At 37.7% G+C, this 23585-nt stretch overlaps 1 protein-coding gene across 1 annotated transcript in view; it reads left to right on the top strand.

Moving 5' to 3' along the window:
* Nucleotides 1-23585, top strand: part of KAT6A (K(lysine) acetyltransferase 6A) — a 47190-nt gene that overhangs the window by 7257 nt on the left and 16348 nt on the right. The window contains exons 3-9 of the mRNA XM_009584944.1: nt 12845-12953; nt 13519-13634; nt 13895-13976; nt 14761-14896; nt 16613-16926; nt 18127-18245; nt 21323-21438. Coding sequence (XP_009583239.1) covers nt 12845-12953; nt 13519-13634; nt 13895-13976; nt 14761-14896; nt 16613-16926; nt 18127-18245; nt 21323-21438 — 992 coding nt within the window. The remainder of the gene's footprint in view (nt 1-12844; nt 12954-13518; nt 13635-13894; nt 13977-14760; nt 14897-16612; nt 16927-18126; nt 18246-21322; nt 21439-23585) is intronic.

Raw genomic sequence — 23585 nt, 5'->3', positions numbered from 1 at the left:
TTATTATACATGCAGCATCCTTTAGGCCTTCCCTCTTGCAAATAATAGCTCTAGATCCCAGTGTGCACTCATATTTATCATACGAAGCCAAACTTCTTGTATCTTTTTAGAAAGTTCATATGCTTTGAGGGCATCGTAATTGTTTTGAAGGCCTTTAAGCATACAATAGCTATTGCTATATTGTGCCTGTTTTAGGTTAATAACCGTTAATTCCATGTCTTAAAGCAAAGGACTGTGCCATTACTGGTAAGGAAGTTATTTGTGGATTGGTTTGTTTTGGGTGGAGTACGTAAATGATCTGCAACCAGAGCATTGTAATTACATTTTGAGAGCTCACCCTTGCTCTCCAAGGGTGCTCTTCAAGCTTTGGCTCCCAGCTGCATTAAGAATCACTCTCTTCCAGCTGGTTCTGTGGAAGAGAAGGCTGTAGTTCTGTCTAAAAAAAATCGTGGTTGATAACAGATGGCCTCCATCTGTACTCTGTGTATCTCTGGAAACTCAAGTGCTAAAAAATTACTTTGAACTTGATTCACTCGATTAGTGAACAGGTGAAGTAGCTCTTAGAGTAAATGTAAGGATGTCAGAAATGTTACTGTCATGGACAGCTATGAATGGATGCTGTGAGACGGTGCATTTAGGCTGAAATGGTGCGGAATGATACCAAGAGGGGCTTTGGCAGTATTTGGAGTAATGATAACTTAAAGGCAAAGTTTGTGACTGTGGGAAGACATCAGATGTTGTGATGAGTACCTACGTCAATAGGGTACTACTGCAGAGGAAGTGTTTCTAACGGCATTCTCTGACACAGTTTCAGCAGAAGCTGAGTATAGGAGAGCTGGTTAAAAAGGAGGAGACTAGTCCAGTATGTTGGCTGGATCCCTGTTATTAGTCCTTTCTGTCCTGGAGATTTTTGACAGATATGGAATGACACATCTCTGAAGTTTGGTTAATAGAGGGACCTTATTTACTACAGAGCTTTAAAGTATAGTCAGACAGGGAAGAGGGTGGATGATGGAGAACATTGCTAAATAAACACCAGCTTGATTCCAGTGCTAGCTTTGTTATGTAGCAAGGGAAGAAACAGCAGAGAGAATGAGGGCACATAATCCTGTTCCTGCCCTTCCCCCAGTTTCCCAGGAATTTTATCTTAAGTCATAGTGGTGGCAGGAAAAACAGTTAAAAAGGTATAAATATTAAATGAAGTAAAGTCATTTTACTTGAAAGATATGTTCTGTGTTCTTAAACTAAGTACAAATATGCAATCAACAGAAAATCTGGTAAGCAAATCCTATGTGTGACAGACTGCTGAGTCCTTTGACCTCTGTCCACTGTGGAGTAGGTGGGTAGAAATGTTTTATTCCTACTTGCCTCGTTAAACGGTTTCAAACTAAATTTATCCTAATGAGTTGTGATAAGTCATGTTAGTCTTCGTTCTACCTATTTAGGTTTTCTCTTTATTTGTTGTGTAAATCTGACTTAATTTTTCTGTCCTCACCAATCTTTTCTGTGTGAACATCTTTCCTTGGAACAGCTATTAATACTGCTTCAGACATTAGATGAGAAATTGTAGCTCATTGCTTGTTTCATTGTCCAAACATCTAGCAGTCCTTCCATTGTTACTGCTATTGTAGTAAATTTGGACTTGTAGTGAGATTGGAAAGAAAGGAGGGAGAAGGGTGTCCAAAAAGAACGACCCTTGCATAGTAAACAGAATCCCATTGATAATGTATTTGCTTGTTTTGAGTTACTTTTGAAGGCCAGTTAACCAGTCTGTGGACCCATGCATGAGCAATGAATTCTGGGTTGAAAATACTGAATCTTCCAAGCACGTTTCTATGAAGACCTATGAATTACTAAAACTTTTAATTATCAATACCTCTATCAGTTCACTGTATTTCTGAAAATTGGATAGAACAAATTATGGATCTTGGTACACAGCTAAATACTTGCACAAGTATTATTAAAAATACGAGAATGGAGCTCTTCCTTTTCTAGAATCTTCACTTTTAAATCTTTATCAGCAAGTTGAGTCACCGTTCTGTCTCCATTTATCCATGTGTAAAATGGAAATTATGTCAGAACTAAAGGTGTTCTGAATTATAAAGGAAATAACTGTTTCTACACGTTTCTCCCCATTTCTTTTATAACTGTTCCATCTAATCTTAAAAATCCAGAAAAATTGGTGATGGATACAGCTATTAGGGGTGTGTGTGTGTAGGTTTGACTTCATTTAAAATTCTTCAACAATATACAGCCTCTCCCAGGCATTAGGTTTCTCCTCAGTCTTTGAGACTCAATCCTGGATATTTAGTAATGAGGTGTTTTGATTGGAGTGCTGGATCTCTGAACTTGTCTGGACTCATAGTGAATTCCTTGAAGGTGTGGGTGGAAGGAAAGAAAGCAATTCTGCTGGTCAATGTTACAATGACTAAGCTTCAGAAGCTGCTAATCATTAAGATGCATGCAAAATTTTTAGAGCAATCTCAGGAGAAAGTAGAGGCACTCGCTTTGTGCTGCTACCAATTTTTTTTTTTTTTAAATATGCATCCATAAAAATACGGTGACTGACTGCCTTATGTCAGCACAGACTTCACCTGGCTTTGCAAATTCAGGGTACCTTTGTATGGGCAGTCTCTCAGCAGCAGACCTGTTTGGAAAAGTTTTATCTGCTCCTGTTTGGGTTTTTGCCACACTTGCTGTATAAGGCTGCTCATGTGGGAATGATCAATGTTTGAGCAGACTGCACAGGGAATGGGGAGGGAGAGAAGCACTGAATTAGGACTGTGGGTCAAGAACATGGGACTTTGTTAAATCTTACTGTCAAGAGTGTTATATTGGGCAGTGGATTTTGATAATGAATTATATACTCAAAAAATGAGTAGGATTTGGTCCCATAGTTGCACTTGTGTGGGTATCCTGAGTAAACTACAAATGGCAGCCTTCAATCAGATAGATATTTTTAACGTGCACTAAATTCTCATCCACAATTCCTTTTGTGCCTTCTCTGTTATCATGTTTATGTGGGCCCCTGCATTGTGTTAAATATTTTTGTTCATTCATGTTTGTTTTCTAACTGAAGTATTTTCCTTTTTTTTAGGGATGCAGGTTATGTTGAAGGAAAGTGCGTGCAGTATTTAAAGATGCAATAATTACCTATATGCACAGAAATTACTTAGGTGTTTACAAAAGTCTTTTCCCCAAAGTAATTTGTTATTTTTAGAAATCAAAGTCAGTACTGAAGTTCCTTATTTTTTGTGAAAACCGAAGTATCATGGAATGCAAACTGTTTCCAGTGAGAGAAGTTAAGATTTTAGTTTGCTGTTGATTTGAGGGGCGTGTTTTGCTTTTGCAGTTGTGGAAGTCTATGACTTCTTAGAAATATTATTTCATCTAAAATTGAGTGATATAATCATCTGTTGATCCTAAGACAGCAGCCTTTATTTTCTTGAAAATTAGGAAGCTGGGACAAAGTATAGGAGAGAGCTTACAGAATATGAATTTGAGTAAAGAAAACTTCAGTAATTTGAACTGCCAGGTTTCTGAATCAGTGTCGAATGAAGGGAGTTTCTTTATACTGCAAATAAAGAAATTTGAGCCTCCCTTCCCTCCCGCCCCACTACCCCTGCCCCGAGTTTGTAGGCAGGAAGTCTTGGCATGTGATTCTCATTCTGACTTACAAATCTTGAATTGTTTTAATCCTCTGATTGGAGGACTTGTTAGCTCTGGGAAGGTTATTTAACGATTAACTGTCTAAATATTTCCAGTTGACATTCTGTAAAGTTCTTATCATGTGCATGTCTAATAGTAAGGCAATTTCTTCAGTTTGCATGTCAGCCCCAAGTAGTATCCACATTGCTTTTTTTCATAGGTTTCCAGGTGTCATAACCACTGCATAGAATTCAGCCTGTATATACTGCACCAATATCTAAGCTATTACCCTTCACACTTCACTTTACTCTTGTAGCAGCATTTCAGAGTTCTCTCCATTGTAATAGTCCTTCCTCAAAGAGCAGCACTTATTTTGAATGTCCTTTGACTTTTCTTTTTAAATGACCCTTTTATGTTTCTCTTAGGAAGAGGTAATGTATTTCATGCTTGTTGTTTTTTCTGTGTACTTTTTTATCTTTTCTCCCTTACACTTGTTTTAATGTAACTTATGTTTTAGGACATCATTCTGCCATACAAATATGCTTCTTCCTTTCAAGTGAGACTCAACTAAGTGAATTGGAGACAAAATATCCATTGACACAGGCAAACATATATACATGTGTTATTGTAATAGTTTTTCATGTGTCTATTAAAATATATTTAGCATTGGCTTTTTGAGCACAAAGAGTATTTTAAGGAATTTCTGTTTTTACTCTCAGTAACTGCTTCATATTTTTTCTTCACCATACTGTCTGGAGAGAACGTTAAGAATTGTGATTTGGTAACTCGGATAGAAGAAGGGTGAGTCGTTCACCAGGTTAAAAAAACTGAACCCATTGCTGCCACAAGTTGATATTACTGAATAGTATTTCCCAAATTATGCTGTTTTCCCTATATACAACAAAAACCCATTATTTGTAAAATTACTTTGGTAATACAAAATTCATTAGTTCTGACTTTATTGAGGCATGGAACTGAAGCGGTTTTCTTCCCCAGCCCCTGATCCAAAAGGCATGGAATCCAGGCTTTGTGATGCCCTGCTCACTGAAACATGTTTCCTCATGTTTTAAATTTTTTTTTAGGTTGTACTTCCCCTCTGGCTTTTCTGGTTCATCTACTCTTTCCAGTAGCTTCAGCATTTGAGGCAGACCTTTGCAACAGCATGGGCTATTTGAAGTGAGGAGTAATGGTTCGTCACTCATTTAAAAACAGACACACAAAAAAACATTACCTAGTATGAATTCTCAGAAGCCATCTATCAGTGCTCCTGGATGATAACTTCCTAGCTAAGAAACAAATGTACTGTAGTGTGGATCGTTCTGTAAATACTAGTTGTGGTAGATTTTCTCTCTGGAGGGCTCACATTCAGGGTGTCTTAAAGAGCAAAGGAAGAAAAAAATTTGATGTGAGTGTATGTGTTTCTTTTACACTGGCTTTAATTTTACACCTACTTGATTCCAACCACAATGATTACTACAAACAGATGTGTGATGATGGGACAAAGACAGTCCTGGTATCTAGTGAGCCTCTGATGGTATTAAAATGTCTGCAGGAAATAAAGGTTATTGACAGTGACCACTGTGACAGTGTGGGCTACAGAGTTGGCTGTGAGTTTTGAGGAGTTTCCCACCTCGCTTTTCCTAAATTAAGAAGACTACAAAGCGGATGGATTGGCCAAAACTGAGGTTGTAAAATTCTCCCTACCCCTCGCAACTTTATCCATAGCCACTTCTCCATAGTCGCCTTTAGGAGAGGGTACGGTCTGTGAATCTGTAGAGCACGTTTGGTTTCTAGACATCCTTTGTATAGTAACAACATGTGCTGAGAGGCTGGCAGGCTCTACGACACTGTCAGTCCAATTTGTTCTGGCTCCCTCCCTCGCTGAATCTGGTGACATCACACAGATAGATGTGCTTGCGAGAAGAACAGCAGAAGGAGTTGAATGTCTGCCAAAAATTTGCAGTATGAAACTGAGCTGGCTGCTTCCAGTCTTGTTTTCACGAATCTTTCATTGTGTGCTTGCGTTTTTCACTTGCCAGGATGTTCTTTGCTGAACAAACACAGCAGCAGTGAAATCTCTCCATACTTAGCATAACACAGTCTCACACAGAAGCTTTGGAGGGGTAGCCTGATCTCCACATTCAAAGTTATTCCAATTTAATAAATTACTCTAAAACTTTTTGAATTCTAGTAGGATCTTATTCTTTATCCCCCCCAAACTGAATTTAGCTGATTTGTTTTTTAAAATGTGGTTAAGTATTTGTTTGCAATTAGTCAAGGTGGTAAATACAGGAAACATTGAAGCTGTGAAGGATAGTCTTTGATCTGGTTCTTCCAAAGCTAGACAGTGTTTACATGTGGATATCCAAATTTGAAGGACTATGGGGATGAAGAGGGTGTGCACAAATACTGGCTAGAAGAGGTAAGAAAGACTATCTTAGACTGTTGACTGTACAGAGATTCCCATAAAATTCTCTTTGATTAAATAAATTGCTCATGAACTTCCTGCAGAGGATACATGAAATAGTTTACTTCTTCCCTGAAAAGTTGCATGAACGTTGCAGCTTTGCTTTCACAAGGTTGCTTTCACGAATGATATAGGATAGCCACTGTTAGATGAGGCCAGCTGTGTTTGGGGAAATTTTTTTCAGTGAGATGGTGTATACTTTCTGCTCCTCCTGTTCACAGAAAAGTATTTCTATTCAAGAAAAAAAAAAAAATTGCGAACAGCTAATGAAATTCAGTGCTAAGCTTTGCTAGTCAATAACCTATAGAAAAATAAGAGATAAGGAGAACTATAACAAATACAATTGTTCATGTCTTCTAATGTTTCATGAGGAATATGCAGCTATTATGGTAATATAAGCATTTTGTAACTACCTCAGTCACATAGCTGGAAAGCATATGTAATATCATACAAAGCTATCATTGAATCTGAAACAATTCAGATGTGAACTGCTAATACAATAAATCCCCCGTAACTTGTGTACAAGTTTGCAGGGGCCATAGTAGTGCTACTTTTTTTTGATGCAAGAATAAAGTATATTACACTACAACTAGTGAAACAGAGTCATAGAAGACTTCTTGATGCAACATGGTGTGGCAGTCATGGGAGTATCATTAAAGTTTGGTTCCTTGATTACTTGAATGAACTTTATTTGTAAGTCATCTTTTCCTACAAATTAGGTTTCTTCTGGTTAATGTCATATACTTTGCTGCAGCAAAGGTACTTTTATAAATCTGGTATGATAGTCTTTATTTTTTTTTTTCCAAAGGCAAACTGCCTCATTAATGTACTAGACTTCTTTAAAGTGTGTCAGATTATGTAAGTGGCTTAACTCCTAGGTTTTGATTTCCAAGAACCATGGCAGTTTCTTACAGGGGATTGCACAAAAAAAAAAAAAGTCATGGGTTTGAGGCAGATAAAAAGAAATAATGGGTCAAAGTGTGGTTTCCTCTTGGGGAAAAAAATATTGTAGTCTCTCAGATCAAAAAGTCAGAGTGGAGGTCGCAATAACATTCAGTGATGCTGATAATGTAGCCTGCACTGTTGAATTGATGTTTGCTTGCTGCTCTTTTTGGGGTGTGATGGTGTTAGTGGTTTTTGCCGTCAGGAGAAAGGTGGTAGCTCTGAATACTGTTCAAAGGGGCATAGCCGTCTACAGTGTCTTCTGAGCTTGGATGTCTATCAGACCTCTGATCAGATTGCTTCCAGAAATTACATTGATTGACGTGTCACTTATATGTTCCTTTACAATGTAGTGGGTGATATCACCCACTACATTGTTCATTGCTGGTGGCTTTTCTGTGCCAGAAAGAGTGAAATTGCCATCAGTCCTATTCTGCTCTGCAAAAACTATTCCAATGTGCTCTGCATGCAGTTTAGCAAGCTGATATTTTAAAATGACTTCTACAAAAACTAAATGCAGCATTGGGACCAGCAAGATGTGAATATGCAGTTGATGTCAAAGAGATTGATACCTTCAATGGATAACAGTATCACTAGTATCCAGAAATGTTTGCTGTCACTTGTGAAATGTCCACTCTTGTATGAATGAATTGCATGTGCTTGGTAAGAGATTCAAATGTGTGGGCATGTGTAAGTCATCTAAAACTATATCAAACAGTATTCATGGTAGACGCTAACATATGAGTTTGAGCCAACAGGTGAATTTTGATGTAGTGTAGTAAATATTGCTTGAAGTATACAGTAGGCTTAAATGCACAATACTTCTTTATAATACATTTAAGCAGTCAATTTTTTAATTCCTTTTACTGTCCTATTGTTCTTTGATATAGGAGTGCAGTGTTCAATACCACAAGGTTTCCCACTAGGTAAGAAGGTATTGGCAGAAAGGATGTATTTAATGCATCTAAGCTTTTAATTGTTTCTTAGGAAGATGTACAGAAAGAGATCTTTAGTAAGCATCATAAAGGCTTGAAGCGTTAGTTGTATCAGCTGTTGGCATATGAACTGTAACTTTGGGGTATTTTTAAATGAGAACTACTTAGGGTTGCCCAGGAGGGCATGTCTCATTGGCGTCCTGTGGTAGGATTACCTCAGTAGCTTTTTCCCAAAACAAAGAACAAATATTTATGGAATATTTCTGCCTTTCTTATGTTTTTAGTAATAATTCTATGATGTTTTGTAAGAAAAGCTGTGCTTAGGATTCTTTACCCATAATACATTTAAAAGAGCTTCTTATTATCTATACATCTGCTGGCTATGGGTTTCTCTTGTTTTATCTTTATTACTTGACTTGCATATAGAAAATAATAGTTTATTTTAAGACTGTGCCTATCTAACTGTCAGGAATTGGTTCATCTGCTATTGCTTTGTCAGAAAGGTTGCTCTATATTAGTATGTTAGTATGTTTATATTTCTTCCATGTATACATACTTAGATTTACTGTCCCATTAATTTCTCAGTCATTCCTGAGTATCTTAATTTGTGTAGGTCATCTATTCTTAAATAATTTTATTGTCTGTCCTTTGAAAATTATTTCCATATCCTAGTGAATATTGGAGCTAGACATACAATCTTAATAATAGTCTCAATAATCTAATTCCTATTTTATATTCTTCTTGTATTTGTCTGTAATATTTAAACATATAAAGCAAAAATTGATAGGAAATATTTATTCCTTCTTTGCATCATTTACATTTTTATCATCTGCTCCCTGCAAGGAGCCTTTTGCCATTCGTTTCTCCCTTCCCCTTCTTGTAGGTTGTTCTGTTCTCTTTATTTTTCTCACTTGCTGCCCAATAATAATTTGTTAATTCGTACTGTATCTTTCATGTACGTCTAATACCGCTGGCAAAAATCTTGCAGTCGTCTTGTCTTCTTTCACGTGGTTTACCTCATTCCATGGTGTCTGCTGTGACGTTGACCAGAGGGAAGAAATCCCCTTTAATACTTCATGCTTTGTGAGGGGTTCAGTTTTTCAAACTACATCACTTTGTCAGGGGCTGTACCATATGACCGCTTCAGAAGTAGTAAAGCTATTCTCTCTTTCATTTCTCAAAAAAAAAAAAAAGAGAAATATAATTACCAAATGGTGTTTATGTGTTCTTTAAGTGGTGCCAAAAGTTTGAATGTCTTATCTGTGGTTATACTGCAATTCAGTAATACAGTTAATAAGGTGTGACGGTATAATTAAGTCCATTTCACTACACTTGCAGATGTTAGACCAAATGCATTCTTGATGTAATCTGTAAGGGATGGTAAAGACCTCAATTCTTACTCTGTGATCACAAATATGATTTGCCGGGTTTCTTTGTCTTGTGATGTTGAGGTACAGCCATTCTCCATGAATAAGTAGTCTCTCCAGTCGGTCTCTCACTGTGATTACATACATAATGGAAAATGCAATTCTTCTGGTTGTTTAATTGTACTATATGTTGACAACATTTCTGAGTACTTATCTTTAGCAGCTCGATTCTATATATCCAGATTTGCAGAGTAGGCATTTTAGGCTTGTGTCAAGTCTCTGAATTAACTCATCATTTTACAGCCCTTTGAACTTGTTTTCTTGAGATACAGTTTAGATTGAAGCAATTTAGATTGAAATTTGGTGCAGATTTCAGTTCTAAAAGTATATTGTCCCTTTTGTATTAAGAAAAACAACATTTTGTGCTTGTTCTGTTCTAGTACGGTATCACTGAGATTATTCTATATTCAGAGCAAGAAAGTGCTGGGGGTTTGGATCATGGGTTTTTTTGTATTTTTGGCAGTCTTCATTTACTTAATTATTTCTGCTTTGAATTGGTAACTTCAAAGCTAACAGAAGTGTGTAAAGTAATATAAATGTTTTTGTCATAGCTTGGTTGTCATTCTTAACCCTTCTTCTGCTTCATTGCTTTTTTTTTTTTTTTAATACCAGATATAAACCTCAGCATTTGATAGTGCAACTTTAATGTCACGTTGGCTTTTATCTGTGAGTTAAAAATCAGTAAACTGTTTGTGTCAGAAAGTAAGAGTTAGCCATACATGGAGGGAAATGCTGTCAAATGTTCAGTCGCATTAAAGTTTAACTATTAGAAAGAATAAATGTTCCTTTTTACCTTCTGTCTGAAAGACTATTACAATGTAGTTGAGATTCTCTATGAAACTTTATCATAACCTCAGACTGAAATGAGAGGAAACCGAATGATTCTGGGATGTGAAATTATGTTCACTGAGTCCATTTCTGGCAAAACTGCGCTTGTCATATTGTGGAAGTTACAATTTGCTTTATTTAAAAGAAGCTAAAGAGTTTTGTAAATTTTTATTTTAATTTTTTTTATTTTTATTTTAACTGACTGAGCTAATATATGACCAAATATAAAGGATGAATGAACATGCCAAATTGGATTCTAAAGGATTCTAAACCTTTTTACTGCAACTTTGTGGTGGACTAGAGAGGACTAGCAGATGCCTAGACAGGGATCACTGCATTCTTTAGTTCTTATGCTGATCTGCTTATTGACGTTACTCAAGGAATTTTCTCTGAGCATTTTCTTATCTGAAAATGGGAATAATGGTGCTATCTATTTTGTGTAGTATTGGAATGTGAAAAAAATAGCAAAAAAAGAACCAGTTATTATTCGTACAGGAAAGATGAAGATTAGTTAATAATAACTTGTTCCAAGAAGTAGTAAGTATTCCTCAGGAAGAAGGGATTGAAGGTAAGAAGACAAGTGAATGTTTCTCAGAAGGTAGAAGGTAAAAGTAATTCCTGAAATCTTGATTCCAAAGTAATTAAAGCACTGACAGACCCTTAATACACAGTTTTTCCCCCCAGTAAACCTCATACTGACTGGAAGCAGCTAGCTGTCTGGCACCTAGAGTCCAGTCATGAACAAAAAGAGAAAAATTTGTGTACAGTCAGTCCCCTCTCTGTGTTAAAAGAGGATGGGGGATTCCTACATAGCTGAATAGCTGATTTTAGCCAAGATTACTATGGTGGCTAAGGCTGGAAGTATCCTTCCTGACTTCCTGTGGAAGTGAAGATGCTAGTTTCCCCCTCCCACTTGAATATTAACGATTTGTATGCTTGGCATAACTATCTACAATTGTATTGTTTTCTCCCTTTCTCAAAAGGAGCAGAAACTGGAATCCTTCAATTAACTAAACCTATGAATGTGTTTCAGACTGAAATAGTTTGATGGGCAGGTGACTTCATATTAGTTTACACTTCAACATTGTCTGGGATTTACCCAAAGGCTAAGATAAATACTTGTCTTCAGGATGAGGAATGTTAGGCTTTCATTCCCAAGTAGTCATTCCACATTGTGTGGCTTAATTTTGAAATAGCAAATTTACTAAGGTGTTCTGATTGTTTCCATCTAGTGGATGTTTTAAGGAACACACCTCAGTCTGTAAGTATACTGGATCTGTACACCAAAGTAAAGATACAGTTTGAAACTCCTAGTTTCTATATTACTGTAATATAAAGCAACCTGATTTCTGCAAGAAACTATTCTGGATATAGCTTTTGCTTTGGCTTAGCCAGAGTAAAGATTCCTTGAAGTTCTTCTGGTGTATGCTTCCATACAATAATCAACAGTATGTGCATATGTACCAGCATAATATACTCTGAAAAAGGTATGTGTAAAATCATAACTGTAATGTGGTACAGCTATACAAAGAATGTGTCTCAAAACTTACCACAATCTAACATTTTTTGTGTTTCCAGTGTTTTAAATGTGATTTTAGCATATTTTTAAATTAAATTTTGCTTACATCTTTGCTCTGAAAACTATAAATCACAGACTTGTCTTGAAAAAGGCAGAACTGGATTAGAAAGAATTTGCTAGATTATGAAATCCAGCACTTAATGTTACTGGAGATAGGGCTATCCTTTCCCTCTCATTGGTTGATCAAGCGCCGCTTTTAAACAATCAGTTATTGCACTTGTTTCTTCTTTGAGGATGCTGTTGTAGAAGGTCAGTCCTTTGGTTTAAAAACCTCCTGCTTATTCCAGGCCAAATATATTGTTGGCTAGTTAATATCTATTTGTTATTTTGCTAGTGTTGTGCCTCATCTTAAATACATCTTTTTCCCTATATAATGTTTAACCCCCCGAGCTTCTTCAGAAAGAGCAAACCTTTTCGTCTGCTGCTTTTGAGTGCTAAACAGCATACTCACATAATTTCTTACAAGAGAATTTTCTCTTATTTTCATTTTTCATAACCATGTTAATAGTTGTACAGTTGTTGTACTTGTTCTATAATACGTTTTGTTCCGGGTAATGTATTGCAAGTGCTTTTGGCGATTGCACTACTGCTTTCTGGGTACCTGGTGGGAATTTCTAAGACTACTGTGTTCTGGGATTGTCTGTGCCTTTTTTCCACAACTGCGTCACGTCATAGCTCATTGTTGACAAATTAAGGCACCAACTCTCTCTAACTTTGCATTCAGTTATGTATTAATTTATAGCCCTCTTTCCCAGCTTGTTTTTCCAAGCTTCCCCCAGCTCTGGAATTCCATGCTTTTTTCCTTTGTACCTGGGATTATGTCTCTTGTCTTCGGAGTTCTAACTTCTATTCAGGTTACAGTTAATGCAGTATTGTGTGGTGAGAACCAACTAAAATCTGTGAGACGTGGTATATATTACATACTGTTTACATGTGATGTAAATGTCTGTGTGATTTTGTGTATTATGATTTGCTCCCTTGATATATTCAGTGCTTTTATTGTCTGTTTTCCTCACAGCCGGTTGCTGAACCAATTCCAATCTGCAGTTTCTGCCTTGGTACAAAAGAACAAAATCGGGAGAAGAAACCTGAAGAGCTCATCTCTTGTGCTGATTGTGGCAACAGTGGTAGGTGACCATTTACAGGGCTGCTAGTCATAACCCGTCCACTTGAGACAGAAGAGCTTGGTATAGTGACTGCTACTGACCCATACATATGAGGAATATGCATCTAATAATAACCTTGCCACTTGAGACAGAGAAGTCTAGTATAGTGACTACTCCTGACCCATACATATGAGGAGTTTGCATCTACAGCATATAATACAGTTAGTCCAGTTGAATCTCATGCTCCCAGAGGGGAGACAGTTAAGTTGACACAAATAGTTCATTTGGGTCCTGGAAGTTTCTTTCAAAATGTGGTAATGATGACCAGTTTTATCATGTTTCTCAATTCAGTTATGAAAAATTATCTTGGCGTTCTTTTGTATGTGGGCCTGCCACTTGCTATCTAGGGTATTGTTTTTGTGTTACAAGTAGATAAGAATGGAAGCACCTAAAAATAGGAGTATCTGGATAACCAAAATTCTGCATGGGAATACGTACTTGATAAAGTAATCTCTCTGTGAGCTATCTGTAAGCATTAACAGCAGTAGAATGGTTTTACTGGTATAATTTTCTCCTTTTTCTGTAGGTCATCCGTCCTGTTTGAAGTTCTCTCCAGAGTTGACAGTTCGAGTGAAAGCTTTGCGATGGCAGTGTATTGAGTGCAAAACATGCAGTTCCTGTCGAGATCAGGGCAAAAATGCTGTGAGTACAGTGGAATGTGGACTGAATGAAGACTATATCAGTCTTGTGGATGTTCTGTTAAACTATAAAATAAAGTCATTCTAGAGTCAAATATTTGCAGCTTTTGTTTGAGTCTGGTAGTTTTTCCGAGACCTGTGAAATACCATGATATGTCTGTAGTTGTAAACTATGTGCATGTGCTCTGGGATGGTTACAAATTAATGGAGGTCTTGATGCTGATGCATATCTAAAGAGGGATTAACTTTATCTGTCTTCAACAGGATAACATGCTATTTTGTGACTCATGTGACCGTGGCTTTCACATGGAGTGCTGTGACCCTCCTCTTACTAGGATGCCAAAAGGTGAGGACTTTGTGTTGAAAAGGGTAATTTAAGATGCTATTGGAAGAGATCAGTGGGTAGAAAGTGCTTCCACATAGTTGGTCCTCTTTTAGCTACATTTAACTTGTTCTTTACAGCATTGCTTTTCAGGTATTAGAAACTAGAGAAGGGTCAGAGCTTCACATGTGGATTTTCCACTGTCTCCTGCTTCCTGTACATTACTGACTGTGAAGGGTTTTGGAAAAAATCTTTGAGGTTTGAGGGAATAGAATTGATCCTTGCAGATTAAAATGATCAGCTTCCATTTGAATGAATAACCTTGTACAAAAGAAGGACTTGGGCTTCTAAGTTTTTGAAGTCATATCCATTTGGACAGTAGAGAATCCTGGAGTACAACCAAACGTCTCTTTTCTGTCAGAAAACAGGTTATCTATGGAAGATTCTTCCTTGGCAGTTAGAAGAAAATTTTCCTATAGAAGATAGTTGGAAGTAGTGTAGTCAGAAGCAGAATATGGGATAACTAATTGTGTTACTTTTTTTATGGTTTTCTGATAATGTGCTACAAATTAAAGAGACTTCCTGCATGGTTGTGGGAAGTATATCGGGGGGTAGGGATGGATATTAACCGGACTTGAGTTTAGATTGCTGGAACATATACATAATTTTTCTTACATGTATATGTGTAATAATTGGGGCTTTAGTACTGTTCCTACCCTTTCTGTCGAAAGGCCTGGGGCCTGTAGTTCTCCTTTTTGTCCTATATAGATGTCCCTTGCATTCAGTGATAGGGACTTGTCTCTTATAGGTATGTGGATATGTCAAATATGTCGGCCACGGAAGAAAGGAAGAAAACTTTTACACAAGAAGGCAGCACAGATAAAACGACGCTATGCTAACCCAATAGGACGTCCCAAAAACAGGTTAAAGAATCAAAATACAACGTAAGTCTCTATAAGGCGGAGTAAAGTGTGAGATTCTATAGGGCAGTGTGTATTTCTGAAGTCTCTGGTCTACTCTGTGAGAAGACTTCTTTTACAATGAAGAGCTTTTTGTTATTCTTTAATACAGAATTTCTGAAGAGTGTTGTGAAAGACTGGAAGTAATCTCAGTGCTTCTTTTTGCCTAGATTTTTGACTTTTTGTAGTAACTTACTATTTAGTTTTGAACTATTCCTTATAGTCATAGGTGAATTTTGCTGTTTGTGTGAAGTCTATGTTGCTGGATGGCTGCTGCTTCCAGCATAATTGTTTTGCTTTGCATTTCTCAAGAACCCTTTCTGATGTTTAGAGAAACTAAATAATCTACAATAAAGCATGTGATGTGATTGTTTGGCATATATTTAATCTGACACTGCTGCCAGAAAATATTTGGCCCCTTTCTGCTTCCATTCCACATGTTTCTGCGTTGGTGGAGCACTCTATTGTGCTGGGACAGATTGTGTGGCCTTGTCATGGTTGTTGTGGGGCAGCCAGTTGTCAGGGAATTGGATTTGGGTGGGCGGGAATTCTTTGGATAACTGTTCAGCTAGAGCAATTTCCTTGAATCAAGATTGCTGTGCAGTGCTTGTTGTGATGCAGCACTATTGACTGTGCAGGGGACAAAACAATAAAGGAGCATGTCATGAGAACTTCTGTTTTGGGCATCAGATCAGCTTAAAAAAAAAAAAAAAGTTGAACTACTGCTTGATTCTAACCAATAGCACCAAAGGATGTTCTGGAAAAAAACTTTATGAAGTTTAATGCTTATAAAAACGTAGAGGGAATGTCTCTCCTAAATGTCCTAATTTTTTTCAGTCTGTGTGATACCTTTGCTTAGAGGAACTTCTGATATAATTCAGAGGAGCAAAAGGAAAGCTAGCTATCTGCTATTGCTATTTTGTCTCTTTTAATTTTTATTTCATGATTTATTCACAATTTTTTTGCCTTTGTTCCATCATTTCACTTGCAAAATATATCCACAGAATCATGCACAGATGCTTAGTTTGTCTTTTTAGGAAAAAGCAGCCTATTTCTATCTTCTGTAGCTGCAAAGATTGTAGCTAAAAACAGTCAGCTTCCTGAAACAGCAGTTGGTCTAGGGCAATCCCTCTGAGAAGTGTTAAATACTCAGTTATCTCAATAGAGTTTGAAAATTTCCAGCCTGAAAGATGGCAGCTGGTTGGAGACGAACACTCTTTTCTGCTAAGATGGCCATTAGTGGTATAGGTTCTTAGCTAATGTGCATGTCCTGCATGCATTAACTTTCTGTGTAGTTCTTATGACAATTTTCTATCAGTACGAAAACTTTGACAAATGACAAGTGTAAATGTTTAATAACTGCGTAAATTGAAACCTTCTGTGCAATGTATTCATTCTGGCTACTGATTTTAAAATTGAACGTTGTATTAAATTTGGTGAAAATCTATTGTTTATACTCAATTGCACATAATGTTCAGTGTGGAGAAAAATAGTACAGTACTTCTACGGCAATGTTTAGAATCCTGGCTGCTCTAGGGTACACAGGTTCTTGACTACTCCTTTATTATTAAATTCTTCAGTTCATGTTTAGCTTCTGTGTGATTGATAAATAAATAGGGAAGTTGGTAGTCCACTCTGCAACCCAAAATAAACAGCCTTACCAAATCTTCTGACCATATCTTTCCCCTTCTCATTCTTTAGATCAAAAGGCCCTTTCAGCAAAGTTCGAACTGGCCCTGGTCGGGGTCGGAAGCGTAAGATTGCTCTGTCCAGCCAGTCAGCATCGTCAGAAGGGGGATACCTGGAGCATACAGACGTCTTGGACTTCTGCAGAGATGGCAGCACCACCTTGAAATTTAACAAGAAAACCAAAGGGCTTATAGATGGCCTTACTAAATTCTTCACTCCCTCCCCTGATGGACGAAAAGCTCGAGGGGAAGTGGTAGACTATTCTCAGCAGTATAGGATCAGGAAAAAGGGTACCAGGAAATCTAGCACTTCAGAATGGCCCACAGGTAAAGATTTTTCACCCTGCCAATGTAAGTATCCTGTACACCAAGAAAATGTTCAAAGGCTAGGATGTTGAAGTGACTAGAATTGTTAGAGGCTGGAAACTTTGAGCTGAAAGTTAACACTCAAATGCAGTTATCTTTGGTGCACTGAGGTAGAATACCAGTTGGAAAAAGGAAGTGGTCTTAGAGACCTTTGCCGCTTTATTTATGATGGCAAGGTGTGATGAGGGATTAAATGATAACTGTGAGGTAAAATACCCTTTGGTAATGAGGGGCTTGCAGATAGCCCTAGGAAATGTGCTAAATAATGTCACATTTGAAAGAAGTAACAAAGGGAGTGGTGAATGAAAGTAAGAACAGCAAGATGGAAGTATGAAATGGGAAACAGATAATTAAAACCAGTCTGACAGACCCATGAGTTTCTGATCTTATGGTATAGGCTTGCGTGCAAATGTTTCTTAATTTTCTCAGCCGTAGAGGAGCCTGCTTCGTGCAGTTTGGCACCTTCTTGCTGGAGAGAATCGCTTCTTTTGAACGCAGTTCTGCTTTCTGTGTTTTGTTTTCTAGCTTAAGACATTAATCTATGACTGGACCTTGATTTAATCTCTGTATTCAGATCTTTACAGTCTTGTTGAATAGTTTCATAGCTTGAATTGTTCCTAAGCAAGCAGTGGAAAATATTCCACAATAACATACAAGGTTTTATTTTAGAATAGTTATGTGCATTAGCCTGGCTGGTGGTGGAAGAACAATAATGTATCTTAATGCTTTGGGGGTGAGGTGAAGTGTCTTGTGGGTTTTGTTTGCTTTTTTTGTAGAAGTAGTGTTTCTTGGGTGATGAACATAAGTGTCCTGGGTTTGTTTGCACCAGATACAGCATTTAAATAGTTGTGATCTTTATGAGAAGTGGGCATAGTGGTAAGCCATTTATCCCAAACTGCCTCATTGTTACGAATGCCTTCATGATACTATGAATGTCTAAGTGGTGAGTTTTGGACCGGGTTAAATATATGACAATACTTCTTACATGGTCACAAATCCAGAACTGGTTCTTTCTTTGTGGTCCCAAATCTGAATAGAAGATCCCATCAAAAAAACCCTGGCACGGTGTCTGAATACAGCCAGATGATGTTTGTCACTGCACTAAAAAGCAAGTACTCCTTTGCAAATGTAGGTGAAGACAGTTTTCTCTCTCATTTACAGACAATCAGGATGGCTGGGATGGAAAACAGGAAAATGACGAGCGTTTTTTTGGGAGCCAGGATGTCTTAACTGAAAAAGACATGGAGTTGTTTAGAGATATTCAGGAACAAGCACTGCAGGTAAAGTTAAATTTTCAGTGTCTGGCAGTAAGTATGAAATCTGTAAAAGAAATTTAAACAAACCCCACGCCAACCCAACAACAAAAAACAACAAGAAATACAGACTCCAGATGAGTCTGTCATAGAAGCTAACATGTTTGGTTCCTGCGTCTTGAGAGTAATGGAGAACTGCCCTCAAGAGAGCTGAACGATAATGTAGAAGTGAGCATAAGAGCATCAGAGGTTAAGGTGGGCATCTAAAAAGCCTTGAGGGCTGTGGCTTTAGTTGTGTCAGAACATAGAGCTGTTAAATAGCTGATAAAACGTGTGGACTATTAAAACAAAATATGGGACTCTTTGCTAGCAGCATGGGTCACATAGGGCTAATTAAAACATTCTTTTTCTAGATACTTTAACTCCTTATGGAACAGGATAGGGCATTACTCTGTGTGTCTATATGCACATATGTGTGTAGTGTGTGTGTGTGTATCTCTACCTGTACATTTCAATAACTTGAATGGTCTTATGATAAAGGGATCAATTGAATTTATGCAGTGACTTCCCTGAACAGTGCTTTACTAAGTATAACTGTCCTTTTAAACTTCTTCAGGTATTTGACTTCTGTTTATTTACCTATGATTCTGTCATAGGCTGGTTTAATTCTACTATACTAAATATAGTCTCTGTACCAAAAGAGTTAGTGAACAATGACTCGTGATAAGACTGAACTACACTGTGTGTGATAAAGCAGACTAAGATGAAGTGCAGTTAACTCTTTTATTGAGGTGCAAATACAACACTACTGTATAACACTGCTTATTTCAAACTTTGTTACAGGATTAATTTTAAAAAAACTCAGCACATGCATCATTGAGCAAATCTCATATGAGACTATGGCTTGTGACCATAATTATGTTTTAGAAAAATAACTGAAGATCTGAAATTAAATCTATGGAAATATACCCGAACAGAGAAAATACTAATCTTCAAACATCTGCTTAGAAAAAGGAGCAAGTTTTGGAGATATTTAGTTATTTATTTATTTATTCCCTTGTGTGGGGAAAATACTTGTTGTAGATTAAATACTTTAAATTTAAGGTGGCTAGTTAGCTGGTTTTGGTGAGGAAAGGGTTGACCAGAGTTGTGATGCAGCTGATACAGGGGCCCTGTGCGTGTACACCGAGCTAACTGCCTCACCGAAGAAAATGAAATACAAAATGACGTATCAAAGGCTTTTGAGTGAGCTGAGGAAAAGATGCTGCATGTTAAATGTTCAAGAAGAAAGTTACGAAGAGCTATCTGCAGCTAGCATAGAGGCTGAAGCAGTAGTCTGCTCTTGAAGGCTTTCTTCTAATGACCGTGTTGTGTAAACAGTTGTATGGGAGCTGCGTCTCTACATTTGTGTTGGGCATTCATTCGGAGGAGGGGTTTGTTGCTGAAAAGAAGGCAGAGGTGCAGGACTCATTGTGCAGGTGCATGTTACTCTGTTTTCCTTAAGATTTGTCAGATGCCTGTGATAATTGTGTTTCTACTGGGTGATAATAGTGGTTCCTTTAAAACTATAGTGCAGGAGGTGCTTAACAATAGATTATCACAGCTATAAAGAGCTGGCTTCATAAACTGCTCTGGTGGTTATTTGTTCTGCCAAGGAGTGAAATTCTTGTGTTGTGTGCAACCTTGTATCAGTTACCAAAAATGCAGAGGTTGTGCTTTCCTTTCTCATGGAATCCTCACAAATAGCAAAAGCTTTTAGCACCCGAGATTGTGCTTATTTAATAGTATTGTCTTTATTCTTTTTCTTAAATACTAGGAGCTTGTTCTTGTTAAATCTAGCTTTTGAGTTGAAGTAAGATAAATTGACTCTCTTACCTAGTTTCCATCCTAGTAGGTAGCCTAAGATGAAAGGAGAAGCCTAAGGAATAAATCCATAAACTGCTGGGAATTAAAAATAATAATTAAGTGGTTGTGGATCATATGCAGGTAGTAAGCTCTGAGACTTTATTTGACTGACTATTGAAATATTCTGTTTATCTTCTGAATAAGAATAGAAGGAAACATGAATCCGTTACCGATGGCTCTATTTGGAGCTCTTGGATTTTCATAGGAGATTACTGTCCTTTTCCATCTAGATAGAGCTCCTTAAAATGTGTATGCCTATGATTAGAATCTGAGGTGACTTCTGCCTATACTAGTCCCACTTAGGAAACTTAGAAAAATATTAATTTTGAACGTTAGCCTTTCAAACCCTAAACCATAGTCCTGGGTATAGCTGTTTAATTCTGCTAGCATAAACTTGCATATAGCTAGTTCACTGGTACTCTTTACATTAGTTTCTGACCTCCTCCATGAAACGTGGTCTCATTTCTTAACAGCTTTGCAGTCCAGGTCGTTCATATGATAATGCAAGGCCAGTGGGAATTGTTTTCTTTGAAAGCAGAGCATTTAGTTTCCTTATTTTTAATTCCCATAAAATGCACAGTATTATCAGAGAGACAGGGGAAATAAAGGTTGAATAAGTAATTTAAAAATACTGTATCTTCTGGTTTTTTTTCTTCTAATAAATAATTTGAGGTTTTTCTTTAAGTCTTCTGCACTCGTGATGATAAGCAGGTAGCCGTACCCTGAATATTGTTTTGGTAGATACTACTTTCGCAGTAGTACATACAGTGTCGGAGCTGGGAAGATACTGATGTGTTATGTTAGATACTTGAATATTGTAGATCTTAACTGCAGGAGCAGTTTATGTGTTTCTGTTCTTGGCTATTGAAATAACAAGAAAGGAAATAGCAATGGGACTGAAAAATGATTGTATTAAATTTTGCTGTGTACTAATTTGTATTTAAAACTACGACATGCAACAGTGTGAAAGGTAGTGGAGGTATGTGGTGTGACAATGCTTACTAATTCTTCCTTTTTGTGAATCACATGCTTGCTTGAAGTGTGACTGGTACTGGTTTTTAGTGTCAGAAAGCAAAGTCTGCATCTTCCTAATTCTCTGTGAGTTTGAGTAGGATGGACTGTGGGAATGTTTTCATTTATTTCAGCTTAGAAGTCTTTCACTTGGAAATTCACGAAAAATTTTTTTTCCCCTTGCATAGAAAGTAGGGGTGACTGGGCCTCCTGATCCACAAGTCCGATGCCCTTCTGTCATCGAATTTGGCAAGTATGAAATCCAGACCTGGTACTCCTCCCCATATCCACAGGAATACTCGAGGTATGACTGAACATTCTTCTCCTTTGTTCTGCTTCAGTGTTTATGGGAAAGCTGTACTCCAGCAGGCATAGAAATCTTAAGAAGATTCTATCTGAATGTAGGACAGAAGTAAAGTACACATAATCCAGATACTTTTCATGGTAGTTAATAGATGTCTTAAGGTCTTTTTAGGCTGAGTCAAAAAGTTGATAAGTTCTGTGCAACAACCTGCATATGCTGTGAGCATTCGAACTGCCACAGGAATATATGTTGAGATGGATTCCCAAAGAACTGACATATTCCACACTGAGGAGGGAGCAGCCTCAGCTAAATGACATGGTGCTGGGCTGTTATTAAGCATGTGAGTGATCTGACTCTTAGAGTACATTGGTTCTTTACATGTGGTATCATAGAATGGTTTAGGTTGGAACGGACCTTTAAAGACCATCTAGTCCAACCCCCCTGCTGTGGGCAGGGACATCTTTCACTAGATCAGGTTGCTCATAAGCCCGTCCAGCCTGATCTTGAACACTTCCAATGATGGGGCATCCGCAGTTTCTCTGGGCAACCTGTTCCAGTGTCTTAACCACCCCTATTGTAAAAAATGTCTTCCTTCTATCCAATCTAAATCTATCTGCTTTCAGTTTAAAGCCTTTGCCCCTTGTCCCATCACTACAGGCCCCGGTAAAAAGTCTCTCTCGGTCTTTCTTATAAGCCCCCTTTATATATTGAAAGGCTGCAATAAGGTCTCCCTGGAGCCTTCTCTTCTCCAGGCTGAGCAACCGCAACTCTCTCAGCCTTTCCTCATAGGAGGGGTGTTTCAGCCTTGGATCATTTTTGTGGCTGTCCTCTGGACTCAGTCTAACAGGTCTGTGTCTTGTACTGAGGACCCCAGAGCGGGATGCAGTACTCCATGTGGAGTCTCACAGGAGTGGAGTAGAGGGGGAGAATCACCTCCCTCAACCTGCTGGCCACAATTCTTTGGATGCAGCCCAGGATACGATTGGCTGCCTGGGCTGCAAGCACACATTGCTGACTCACGTCCAATTTTTCATCCACCAGTACCTCCAAGTCCTTCTCGGCAGGGTTGCTCTCAATCCATTCATCCCCCAGGCTGTATTGATACCAGGGATTGTCCCCACCCAGGTGCAGGACCTTACACTTTTTGCTTTGTTGAACTTCATGAGGTTTGCATGGGCCCACTCCTCCAGCCTGTCACGGTCCCTCTGAATGCCATCCCTTCCCACCAGCGAATCAACTGCAGCACTCCTCATGATAAAAAATAATAAGTTTGTTTAGGGAATAGGCAGTTAACTGTGTATTAAATTATTTGATTAGAATTGGCTGTATACTATCTATGGGAGTTGAAAGAGAAAAATAAATAGAAATTTCACAGGAATTACTTTGATGTATTATTTTTATGCTGTATGTAGTTCAACACAGCTAAAGAAGAAATGTTTAATGTTACATGTTTTGGCATCTGAAACGTTGTTCTGCTGTGATGCACGTATAGTTGTTTTGATGTTCTCTTGCTTAAGAACTTTGCAAACTGTCTAAACTGCAAACTCTCTGAACTTTAACTTGATTCAGAAAGAGGAATAATTTCTAAGGGTCGTAGCTAGAGAAACAAAATTAAATAAAACTCTTTATTCTACTATTTCATAAGAACATGTGGTCTGTCATGAGGAATTATTCTTGCTCTGCTAAAGGCATTGAAGGTAACTGAAAATAGCATCCCTGCCCAAGCTAGAGTATGTAAATGGAGGTAAATCACAATAATATTGGGACACTTGCATTCAAATTGTTCATGTCAACATAGTATGTAAAATGGTTTTAAAGCAAACAGATAGATAGGGTTGTGACCCATTGCTCAGGGCTACATACAGCAGTCTGTTACGAGGAGGGAAGGGGGAGAATAGGAACTATTTATCTAATCCATCCTAGTGTCACTAGCACGAAACTGGGGGTTTTTTTGCTATTTTTTCTAGGATTTTAATCAATTCACGTATTTTTTCTGACATAATTTAGTGTAAAAGTAATTATACAGAACATTAAACACATTTTTTGATATGCATTTATTACAGAATAAGTAAGTGCCATGACTTTAAGTGTGGTAGGGTGTTTTTGTCCTGATTAGCACATACACAAGGTCAGTATATACTGGGTTT

This window comes from Fulmarus glacialis, unplaced genomic scaffold (genome assembly GCF_000690835.1).
Source record: "Fulmarus glacialis isolate BGI_N327 unplaced genomic scaffold, ASM69083v1 scaffold8149, whole genome shotgun sequence".
Lineage (NCBI taxonomy): Eukaryota > Metazoa > Chordata > Aves > Procellariiformes > Procellariidae > Fulmarus > Fulmarus glacialis.
Note: the sequence above shows the minus strand (reverse complement) of the source record. Positions and strands in the feature narration are given on the sequence as shown.